Raw genomic sequence first — 13,065 nt, 5'->3', positions numbered from 1 at the left:
TTGTTAAGCAGTTTGAAATGTTGACTTTGAAATTCTACAGAGTGCACAGGGTGTACCAAGATGTAGCAGTAATACTTAAATACCAGATATAGGCAGATGTACAGTTATCAGTAAAAATTTGAAAATGACAACTGACAACTTCAGAATTAAAAAGAATACATTATTTGTCATTATATATAAAGAGATTTGCAAAAAATAACCTGCTTATTTACATATATGAAGCAGTATTTAAGGAACTGTACCCAAAATACGCATTAGATTACCTCAAAGAAATTCTCATCTAATAGATGACATTCCACAACAACCAACTCTGTATTAAATTGCTTCTCTCTCTCTCTCTCTTCTATTTGCTGCTCTCATTTTCTGCTTTTCTGGGATCACCAATGCAATATCATTCTATTTAAACCTCATTTGATGCACTCTCACCTAGTAAACAGCAATGTTAAACTTTTTTGTCAAGCTTTCTTCTCTGAAAACCACATGCTCTCTATCTAACCATTAATCTGCCTAGTTAAAACTAAATATTAACCAGATAAATCTAACCACTGAGTTCTCATATTCATGTGTGTATATATATATATATATATATATATACCGGGCTTTGCAAGAGTCCTGTTACACTTGTTACAACAATCTCACCAAAGGATACAATGTTAGCTTTGATGCAGTTAGATATGTTTTTATTGTTTTAACATATAAAAATGTGTTTAAATATTAATATAAATCAATGTAGCCACCCTTGGCGGCTGTGAGACCTGAAGTCTGCGCACATGTTGCAAACAAAGTCCATTCTCCTGCTGGCCCACACATGGTTGACAGAGGACTTCAGCTTGTCGACTTTGCAGGCCTTGCCCTCGACATGTGCCCTTATGCTGTAGTTGAGGAGGTTGAGATTGGGCAACTGCAGCAGCCAAAATCCCTTTGACTAGAAGTTCATGTTCAACCCCAGCCACTCTTTCACAGCCTTGGGTGTGTAGGCCAGAGCACCATCCTGCCTTCTTTGTGATCTATGTCCCTGTAGTTGACTGCAGTGAGCTTGTAACCAGCTGTGAAACACACTGGCATCATCTTCTCACCATTCAAAGCCACAATGCCAAGCATCATTATGGAGGCTTGGTCATGGACACATAGAGGACCTAAAGCTGACCATGCGGTTGTTCTGCTGGATCAACTGTGAAGGTGTTTTTCATCAGAAAAAATGAGAATTCAATTGCCATGACACGTCAAGTCATTGAGAAAGCAACAGCAATGCTCCTGACGTTGTTCTTGCATATGGTTGGTGAGCAGAGGCCTTTGCATGCACCTCAAGCTCTTGCCAACCTCATTCTGGACACTGTGACCACCAAGATGTTCTTTGCAAGCACTGTCAATTTGAGCTTCAAATCACTTTTGAAGGCCTTTCTCACAGCCAAACAGTTGACAACTGGAGGTCTGCCTGATCAAGGTCGATCTTTGAAGTCTTTCCTATTCGTGAGCCTCTCCACAACTCTGTGGACAGTCATCTGGCTGACATTGAGCCACTTGGTAATGTTGGACTTGTAGCCCACGTGCAGAAGAGCAGAGATATAGATTCTTTTTGCTTCCATCTCGATACACCTGCATACAATGGAAAAGACATTTTAATGACACGTGCTGGAAAAGTAGAATTTTAAGTGTTTGACGGCATCTCTCGAAAGATCAAAACCTAGTGTAGCAGGACTTTTGCAAAACCCAGTATATAAATAATATATATATATATATGTGTGTGTGTGTGTATGTAGTTTATAGATTAGAGACAGATATTCTCTGTATAGAATATACTTCATAGTGCTCAAGAGATTTAACCTTGAGCAGGTAGAGGAGTAAATGTAAGTACAAGCAAGTTAGGCAAGTTGGTATACAAAAACTATTAAATACATTTAATGCAAAAAATGTACATATGTATGCATATAGAAAAGTCCAACATACACAGAATATAAATGATATCAGGGATTAAAGGAGTTGAGTTTTATGAGTCCAACAACTGTTTCTGGGGGTTTGGCTGTCCAAAATAATGATTATAACTTGATTCCATCAATGGATACCACCAGCCTCTGTCATCAAAGAAGAATTTTACATTTGAGGTGTTGACAGAATGGAGTTTAAAGATGGAATGATTTTGTGGAGAACTAAGTGTATTAGGAAGAGGAGTTAGGGGGGTGGTTAGATAGAGAGTAGTGGGAGGAGAAAATAGATTTCGGGAGGGGTGGTAATAATGAAGTTAGTGATAGTAGTAGAAGTGGGAGGATGGGAAAGGGTGATTTAGGTAGTATGTGAATGATGACCTTTGAGTTAGTTTGTATGAATTTAAAAGGTTGAGAAAGTGAAAAGGGATGGCTATGATTTGTGGGAAATGAGTTGACTGGCTCAGTAGCTGAGTGGAGTGAGAAGGTGGTCAAGAGTAGTTGTTAGTGGGACAAAGGAATTGGGTTGGTATTAGAGGTGTGGTGTTATGGTAAAGGGAAGAGAATGGAATTGAATAGAAGGGTGTGAGTAGGGAGGGGTTAGAGGTAGATTAGTTAGTTTTCAAAGGAGTGGGGGTCTTCTTAAATTCTGTGTAAGTCAGACTTTTTTATAGCTTACATACTTTTGCTATTATGTCCTATGTCTGAATTTGATTCAACTAAATGTGTTTTTTTTTTTCAAATTTAATTTTGTTTGCAATAGCTGGTTCTTTTGGTTAAACTATCATATCTCCAGCTGCTTCAGATGCCAAGATATGAGAATTACCAAAGTATAGTAAAATGGTTTAGCATTTTCTAAAAGTGTAGTAAGTGCCACATACAACAGTTTGGCAAAAATATTTCTGGCTGAATATATCATACATTCATGGAGTTACAATTTTATGCACCCAACAAAGTATTATTGATAAGCTGAATCTTTTGCTAATGTAAAAAGAAATAGAATGGTGAAGCTATTTTCTGGACTTGCACTTTTGCATAATAACAATGATATATACATTTTTTGTATTAAATGTATTTAGTATTTTTTGTATATCAACTTGTCTAACTTGTATGTCCTGAGACTTATATATATGTATGTATATATATATATGTGTGTGTGTGTGTATATATATGTATATATAATATATAAATATATGCATATATACATATATGTACATACCTACATATATATGTATATATATACATGCATATATAGGTACAGGACGGACATCAAAAAAACAGACAAAATGAGAAACAAGAACGTAAAAAAAAATAAAGAAAACGAACCTTTTTCAAACAACGGAAAAACAGAGAAACGACACATGCAGCATAAAGACCATTCCTTTCATCTGTTGTCCCCTGCTTTATCTACTCCATGTTTCGAAGTTGAAATGCAGAGTAGATAAAATAAGGGACAACTGATGAAGGAAATGTTCTATATGTTGCATGTCTCGTTTCTCTGTTTGTTTGTTTTTTCGTTGTTCGTAAAAAGTTTGTTTTCCATGTTTTTATTTTTTATGTTCTCGTTTCTCATTCTGTTCATGTTTTTTTTGATGTCCTGTACCTATATATGCATGTATATATTATATATATATGCATGTATATATTATATATGTATGTATGTACATATATACATGTATATTTGCATATATTTACATTATTATATGATCGAATGCCACACATCCTTTTCCAAGTAGGTTTTATACATATATATATATATATATATATATATATACTGGGGTTGAAAAAAATAATGGAAACACCTTAAAATTTCATATAAATTACTTTAATATGGGGTAGGACCGCCTTTGGCTGTAATTACAGCTTGAATTCTATGAGGTATGGACTCATACAAAGTTTCAATTGTTTCCAAAGGAATCTTTGTCCATTCTTCACTTAAAACAGTCTCCAGTTCATGTGATGATGGTGGAGGATATCAACTCCTTACTTGTTTTTCTAAAATGCACCATAAATGTTCAATAATATTGAGATATGGGGAGTGTGGTGGCCAGATAAGATGTTCAATTTCACTAGAATGTTCCTTGTGCCATTCAGTAACAACTTTAGCTGTGTGAATTGGTGCATTATCATCCTGAAAGATTGCATTTCCCTCCAGAAACAGTTCTGCAACCATAGGATGAATTTGATCAGATAAAATGCTTAAATAGTCTTGACTATTAATTCTTCCATGAAGGGAAACCATTGGGCCAGTGGATTTCCAAGATATAGCCCTCCCACCAGATCATCACGATCCTCCTCCATGTTTACCAGTTGGAAGAAGGCACTCTGGGTCAAATGCTTCTTTTGGCTGTCTCCACATGTATACTCAGTCAGTGGTTGGAAATAAGGTAATGAATGACTCGTCCCAGAAAATAACATTTTTCCATGTCTCTAGGGACCAATTCTGTAGGTTTTACTCCACTCTAAACACTTAGCAACGTTTGTTTTTGAAAGAAGTGGTTTTCTGGTTGCAGCCCTCCTGTGAAATCTGGCTTTGTGCAGCTCCTGGCAAAGTTTTTGTGGGAACTGGGTTCCTGAGGTGGTCATTAAGCTCTCCAGTAATTTTGGGAGCTGTATGTTTGTGATCCTTTTGAACAGTTCACATAAGAGTCCGACGGTTCCCATCTGAAAGTTTTGGTTTTCTTTCAGAGTTTTGTTTTGGCGAGGAAGTTTTTCCCTCTTTCTAAAAGGCTGTCATTATTTTCAAGACAGTACTTTTTGATACACCAAACATTTCGGCTGTTTTCATTACACTAGCACCTGCATACAAGCACCAACAATTTGACCTCTTTGAAAGTCCAATAGATCTATCATTTTAATGAATTTTAATTACCTTTTCCTGATGATATCTGAAAAGAAACAGTAATTTTAGCAAAACACATTAAGCAACACTAATAATAAATCCCAAAACATAAAAATAAACAAGCTTTTGATGGTTTTATAGATATTGCAAAATTATGATGCTAGGTGTTTCCATTTTTTGTCCAACCCCTGTACATATATATATATATATATATATACACACACACACACACACACATGAACGTGAGAGTTGTCTAAGAGACCATAAGTCAGGGAAAAGATGCACTTGTATATCTGTTAGTAGAATGATTATATTATCTGAAATGTATAGTATTAAATATCCATCACAGCTTGTCTTACCAATCGGTTTCACATAAAGAATACAATGGAGTGTTAGGTAACAAACCGGTTATATAATTTTACGCTCACCAGAATCGTTATATAATGGGTTTGTTACCTAACACTCCATTGTATTCTTTACACAAAACTGATTGGTAAGACCAGCCATGATGGATATTTAATACTATACATTTTGGATAATATGTAATATATATATATAATAACAAAGGGTAAAATTAATTAATTAAGAAGTAATCAATAAATTTCACCAAGTAGAATTTGGTGTGAAAACAGGACCGTTACACGGTAAATTTTAGTAATACTAATAAAAAGGGTTCATCAAAGAATTGCCTCACCACACACCAAAGTTCAGAAATAGCAGCCAAAAATCTTAGCCATTTCTTCTACTTTAAAAAGAGTCTTCCAGAGAAACCAAAATACTTGAAGGTTAATCACACAGGCAGAGAGTAAAGTAACGAAAATCAATTAATATCTGATCGTCTATGGACGCGCTTTTCTGAATTAGGTTTTTTCATAAAGAACATTAAAAAATATACTTTACTAACCATATTCTTCATCAGCATGGATTTTCTGTGATAATTTGAAGGTACTAGAATAATTTTGTGATAATTTTCTGTGATTTTATATATATATATATATATATATATATACAGGGTGTCCCAAAATTAAAGCAACCAACGTTTTTTACAAAACTTGCCAAAACAAAATATTGTTATATTTCGGGTCCAAGCATTGCAATGCAATGGTAAAGGAAACGCAATTATGACACTACCACATTTATTCAATATAACCACCTGTTTTGAATCACAACCTTAAGTTTAGGTGCAAATGCTTCACAAGCTGTACACAGCTGTTCTTGAGGAATCGAAACCCATTCCTGGTGCACTTTTGCCTTCAGAGCAAGTGAAGCATGAGGAGTGCTTGCAACCCTTGTCTCCTAAACGAACCAAACAGAAAAATCCAGCAAGTTGAGATCAGGACTTCTTGAGGGCCATGCACCGTTGCCTATGAACAATGAAATGTATTTCTGAATGTATTTCCAGTTTTATATCTGTTTAGAGCTGTAGGATGCTACTGAGTCCTGTTGGAAACTCCAAGATTCACCTTGAAAGTGCTCGTTCACCCCATGAAAACAGTTCTAGCTTCCAGAATGTTGCTAATGTATTGCTGGGTGTTAATTTTAACACCCAAGGGCACAAAAATGAGGGGAGACTTTCCAGTGACTGTTACAGCCACCAAAACTATAACTGATTGTAGATTTTGATGTTAATTTATGAGTCTACCCTTGATGGAGTCAGACACGCTCCAAAGTCGGTCATTCTGATCATTTACTGTCTGTTTAATGTCATAATTCTTTTCATCAGTGAACTCCTGGTTGGACAGCATACCTTCAGAAATCTAATGCAGTATGAGACGATTTCTCTGCAGTCTCATAGCCTTATAAACTTGTGAGCTCAAAACAGCGGATCATCTTGTAGGGGTGTGTCCTGAGATCCTCCTTCAGCACTCGATACACTGATGTTTGGATTATTTTTGCTGTGGTTTATTTACCATATCTTTTCTCTGGTACTTTTGATAAGCTGAGGTGGCCGCACACTTCTTTTTCAATCATGTCCAGGTCGATCAGTGGTGGAACCAGTCTCTTGAAATTTCTTGATAATTTTCCAGGCTGCTGTTTGGTTAATTTTAAACTTTTTTGTTATAGCTGTATTGCTTTCACCTCCTTTGGGGAGGGTTACAATAATATTTTGTTCTATAACCATTATCTAATTTATAAATCTGAATTTATTCAGTCTGAAACAAAAAGAAGACACACTAAGTTTTCATAATGATGTATAATTTTCATATCTTACCACATTTATTGATAGTTATTAAAGTCCAAAACTTTGGTTGCCTTAATTTTAGGATACCCTGTATATATATATATATATATATATATATATATTTTTCTCTCCTTCTTTCTGTGTTTTTCTCTCTCTGTGTATGTTTCTGTTGAAGAGCGTAGGCTCGAAACGTTAAAGACTTGTTTTATTTATATTTCCTGAGCGCCATACTAATACAATTGTTCGTTTGTTTTCCACCTGCCTTCGTCTTTTGTTTATTTTCATAAAGCTTCCCGTTATATATATATATATATATATATATATATATAGAGCAAATATTAATTGCTTTGACTTACTATCTCTAGAACATTGACTTTCCTTCAGTCTATGTTCTACAATATTTTCACTTGTAACAGCTATGCAATAACATTGCTTTTATATCTATGTTTGAAACAAACTGCAAAATATTTATTTGATAGAAGATAGTTTCCATAATGTGTGATTCATTTTTAAAATTATTGTAAATAAAACTTATAAAGAATGGTGAAATATGATGTCTGTATTTTTATGTAAAATAATTTGTAAAAAAAAATGTGATTATTAAACATTTTGAAATGTTGCTTTTAATTTTTGTGTCTCTTTGAAACAGTGAAGCTACTCCAAAGAAACCAATACCAGCCAAAAAGCCTGCACCTCCACCTCCACCAGAACGACCCCATTCTGTAGCTGTATCGTCATTTGCACAATCTAAAATGTCTTGTATGACCTGGCCCCGTAATACAAACACTGGTGGACAAATATCAGAAGAAAAAGCATCAGCTTCAAGTGGACTGGATACTTTGACTACTAACAATAGTAATAGTTCTGAACGAGAAAAGAACAAAATGCCAACGACACCAGAAAAGAAATCTGAACATCGACGTCTACAACCCCCTGAAAGACCAAAAGGACCACCACCTGTTGTCCCCAGTTCATGTCACCAAAGATCTGCATCAACTGGTAGTTTTGGAAGTTCTACATCACAATGCCAAGCAACAGGTACTTTAGCCACATCTTTGTATGAACCCAACTTCGACTATGAAACTGAGCAAGAATCTGGAATTGCTTTTAACCATGCTCAGTCTTCTCTAACAAATGCTACTGTGAATGATAAGCTGCCTGGCCCCCCTAACTCCTCTGCTTGCAGCTCTAGTGCCACATTCACTCGGCAGAGCAGCAACCGCTTGTCTTTCCGCCCTGTTCCACCACCCCCTGTTCCTCCTCCTGTTAATAAAGTTACAGAAAACACGCAGATGTGACATTAAACAGAATTTAAAGACTTGAAAAACAACCACTGCTACCGCTACCATTTTGCCTGCTTGGGTAATACCGGGTGCTCTTGCATTGTTTGGGTTGGGAAGGGGGCTGCTGCACAGCATCATGCTGTCTGTCTGTCAAATATATTTCGTCTCTAGTCCATCACTATTCATTGTTTGTTCTATATGTTTCCCTCAAATCTTGCTTCCCCCACTTTCCCTCTTTCTATCTGTCCGTCTCTCTCTCCCTATTTTCTTTCTATTTGAAAATAATATTTTTGTTATTTTTTTCTTTATATAAGAAAACAAATTCTTTTATTTTTTTTTAAATTCATGTTTTAAACAAAACATTCATTTAAAATGAGTTTAAGTTTATAGCCGAAAGGCTATTTACAGAACTGTGGGGGAAGTCTTATCTTTTTTTTTTTTTATTTTAATTTTTTTTTTTAATTTTTAAATTTCATGTTCTATTTGATTTCTGTTAACTCAAGTTGGCAGCAAAGTGCAGTTTTTTCTATTGGCATTGTATCATGTATCAATCCAAGTATGTATGCTTTACAAACTTTGCTGTTGCTGACAAAAAAGAAATCAATACAAATTTTCTACATCACTTTTGCTGAGTTTTGTTCATTTCATAATCAAATGGTTAAGTTCTTTCTTCCTCAGTGTCTGGCTGTTATCTAACCACCAACATCAAACAATAAAATGGGGAGAGTTTTATTGTTTTTTATTTTTCCAACTTTAAAAGGATAAAAAATAAATTGTGTTAGTTTGTATATTTTGTTACAAGATTAGTCACCAGAAAAAATCCTCATGTAAACCGAATCTTTATTCATCTCTGTAGTTATAAGCTCAAGGCAAGCTGGCAAAATTGTTAGCACACTGGGCAAAATACTTAGCAGCATTTCATCTGTCTTTAGGTTTTGAGTTCAAATTCTGCTGAGCTTGACTTTGCCTTTCATTCTTCCAGGGTCAATAAATTAAATATCAGTTGAGTACTGGGGTTGGTGTAATTGACTTATCCATTCCCCCAAAACTGCTGGCCTTGTGCCAAAATTTGAAATCAATATTCAATAAGCACAGAAAAAATATGAATTAAGAGAATAGCATGTGGATTATTATAAATAATATTAATACACCAACTTGTTTTTGTACATACCTGTGGTGTGTGTCACACTTACTTCACAGGAGAAGTGGCAAAGTGAGAGAGGGGAAGTAAAAGAGAGAGAGAGTGAAAGAGGCAGTGAGTGGTGATGGCGTTCATTTTGTGTATTTAAATGTTTATCACATCACAAGAAAAGTAGATACATAGAATGAAAGGAAAGTTGATACATAGATACATATACACAATGTTAAATTAAAAGCGGGAGAGGGGAGGGACACAGAGGAAGTGAGAGAGACAGTAGATACATAGATCAATAGAAAAGTTGATACATAGACACATTGTTAAATCAAAGACAAATAACTACAGCAAATATTGGATGTCACTTTCACTTTTCATTACCACACAAGGATAAAATTAACTCGCAAGTGATTGAGTATTCCACAGACATGCAAACCATTAACATAGTTCTCAGGGAGATTGAGCCTCACACAGAATATGACAAGGCTGACCCTTTTCAATTACAGCTTCAACTCATTTTGGCTAGCTGAGTGGACTGGAGCAACATAAACCTTGAAGTAGTTGGAAGAAAATTTAAAAACATCCTATATAGGGACAGGAAAATCTTTTTAGTTGCTAGGGTCACTATGGGTGTTAATCCAGTCCTAACAGCAGTATTTGTGGGTCTCACCAATCTGGAGGCCAAGTCCCCAGATAAACACTGATGCACAGGCTGTTATTATCAAACTGAGCATGAGTCAAGGGCAAATACATGATGGAATAGCAATTATTTCATCTTAGCTTTCACTACTTATACTAAACACATGGCATTTTTGCCTTACAATATAGAACATTTCCTTTTCTTTCACTCTTCCTAAAAAATGACACACTTTCACTTACAACGACGAGGTTCCTGTTTGTCTGATCAATGGAACAGTCTGCTCATAAAATTAATGTGCAAGTGACTGAGTACTCCACAGATATACATACCATAACAGTTCTCAGGGAGATTCAGCCTCACACAGAATATGACAAAGCTGGCCCCTTTGAATTACAACTACAACTCATTTTTGCCAGCTGAGTGGACTGCAGCAAGGTGAAGTAGAGTACCTTGCTCAAGAACACAGCGCACCACCGGGAATTGTACTCATGACTTTACAATTGTGGGCTAATCACCTTCATTATCTTAACCATAGAGTAAAGGAGTGAAACGGTAGAGACAGAGAGAGGAAAGCCTCAGTCATCTACAAGGACTATTAGACTGAAATATGATCAGTCTTTTCTAGCTTCTTTACTTTTAACAATGAAGAAGAGGGAAAGACATTTAGTAATGAATAGAGGGAAAATCTTTCAGGTATTTATGTTTTTATTCTGGGAGTTCTAGAATGATTGAGTGTTAGTTCTCTCTTCTTTCCCCCACCTCCGGTACTTATTCGCCTTCTTTCATAGTTCTTCATGTCTTTTAGTTGGGAGGAAAGACTATGTTTTTTATTTTCAGGCACATTTTGAACGGGGTACAACTGTGAAAAGAGACCAAAAAATGGGTGGTGGAGAAAAGTTGCCAACCATTGGCTACACAAAATTCAACTTTTTACTTTAAAGAGTATCTTCTACTAACAGCCTCGGGCCGACCAAAGCCTCATGAGTGAATTTGGTAGACAGAAACTGAAAGAAGTCCGTCATGTGTATGTAGTATATGTATTAATTTATGTATGTGTGTTTCTGTCTGTTTATCCCCCACCACCATTGCTTGACAACCAATGTTGGTGTGTTTGCATCCCTGTAACTTAGCTGTTCGGCAGAAGAGATTGATACAATAAGCACCAGGCTTACAGGGAATAAGTCCAGGGGTCGATTTCTTTGACTAAAGTACAGTGCTACAGCATGGCCACCATCAAATGACTGAAACAGATAAAAGAATAAAAGAATACCAGAAGAACATTCCATACCACTAAACCAAGAAAGTTCTTTGAATATGTACGATGTATATTAAGGACAAATAGTAATTCTGTTTATTCTTGCGCAACTGAGATATTTTGTTGGATTATATAGTTATAGATTTTACTCTTCTTTCTATATTCTGTGTCACAATATAGAAATATTTCTCATGTCACCAGCACACAATTTACAGATGCTTACATTTTTTAATGTTTTCTGTGAAGTTTTCACATGTCCAACTAGTTATGATTACTACTAATTTTTCTTTTTTCTTTCTTTCTTTTTTTATTGAAAAGTTAGCATATAACTATTTATATTTGCACTAATATAACATTTTCACACTTAAAAACTGCATTTGACACCATCTTTCTTAACAGAGTAAAAGATGCAAAGGAAAATATAAGAAGTTTCAAACATATAGATATATCTAGATGCAAATATATAATGCACACACGCACACACTCACATTGTCTACATTTTAATATTTATACCCAAAGGGACATAACTCAAAATAGACAGATTCAGTAACAAAGTACTAGGGTTGATATAATCAATGACACCCTTGAAGGTAGTGCTCCAGCATGGTACAGTCCAGTGACTGAAAGCTGTAAACAAATGAAAAAATACATATAATGCACATGCACACATACATACTAGCAGAGGTACCAAGCATTGATCAGGTGGCAAATATTACTTTTGTTTAATGATTTAACTTTTAGCAAATTTTTATATAGTGCTTTTTGTACATAATTAAATTTACATATATTTTTACTGTAATGCAGACGTGTTTAAAGTTGAATGTTTTCCAGGTTTCTGTGATATGTGATGATTTTGAATTCATGCTTGTTGATAATTTTAATTTTGTCACTCAGGCACAGGTGTGACTATGAGGTAAGAAGCTTGCTTCCCAACCACATGGTTTTGGATTCAGTCCCACTGCATGGTACCTTGGGCAAGTGTCTTCTACTATAGCCTTAGGCCTACCAAAGCCTTGTGAGTGGATTTGGTAGGCAGAAACTGAAAGAAGGCGGAAAGCTGGCAGAAACATTAGCACGCTGGGCGAAATGCTTAGCAGTATTTCGTCTATCTTTACGTTCTGAGTTCAAATTCCGCCAAGGTTGACTTTGCCTTTCATCCTTTCGGGGTCGATATAATCAACTTAATCCATTTGTCTGTCCTTGTTTGTCCCCTTTGTGTGTATCCCCTTGTGGGCAGTAAAGAAATAAGAAACTGAAAGAAGCCCACCGTGTGTGTGTATGTGTATATATATATATATATATATATATATATATATATATATATATTTATAATTATATTTATGTGTGTGTCATTGTGTCTGTGTTTGTCCCCCCATTATTGCTTGATAACTGATGTTGGTGTGTTTATGTCCCCAAAACTTAGTGGTTTGGCAGAAGAGACTGATAGAATAAGTACTAGGCTTACAAAGAATAAGTCCTGGAGTTGATTTCTTTGACTAAGAGTGGTGCTCCAGCATGGCTGCAGTCAAATGACAGAAATGCGCAAAAGAGTAAAAGGGAGACTATATTACACACATGCACACACACACACACACATTATATATCATGATAGATTGCTAGCCCCTACACATTCTTTATATTCTCTCATTTCTTTCTTTCTGTGGAAGAGCGTAGACTTGAAATGTTAGACTTTTTCACTTCCCGAGCATTATACTAATACATCTGTTTGTTGTCTACACCACTTGTCTTCGTCTTTTGTTTTTTCTTTGTGAATTCTCCCTATATATATATATATATACAGTTCAC

The 13,065-nt window shown here is 35.5% G+C and overlaps 1 protein-coding gene across 5 annotated transcripts in view; it reads left to right on the top strand.

The window, feature by feature from the left end:
* LOC115209239 (rho GTPase-activating protein 44) overlaps positions 1–13,065 on the top strand; it is a 211,557-nt gene that overhangs the window by 180,608 nt on the left and 17,884 nt on the right. For 3 of the 5 annotated variants that reach the window (XM_029777519.2, XM_029777522.2, XM_029777523.2), the window contains one exon: positions 7,596–8,853. In XM_029777519.2, coding sequence (XP_029633379.1) covers positions 7,596–8,244 — 649 coding nt within the window. In that variant the 3' untranslated portion in view covers positions 8,245–8,853. Of the gene's footprint in view, positions 1–7,595; positions 8,854–13,065 lie in introns of those variants that run through there. The other 2 variants (XM_029777520.2, XM_029777521.2) reach the window with 1 other exon arrangement.

The sequence above is a fragment of the Octopus sinensis genome, linkage group LG3 (genome assembly GCF_006345805.1).
Source record: "Octopus sinensis linkage group LG3, ASM634580v1, whole genome shotgun sequence".
Classification (NCBI taxonomy): domain Eukaryota; kingdom Metazoa; phylum Mollusca; class Cephalopoda; order Octopoda; family Octopodidae; genus Octopus; species Octopus sinensis.
Note: the sequence above shows the minus strand (reverse complement) of the source record. Positions and strands in the feature narration are given on the sequence as shown.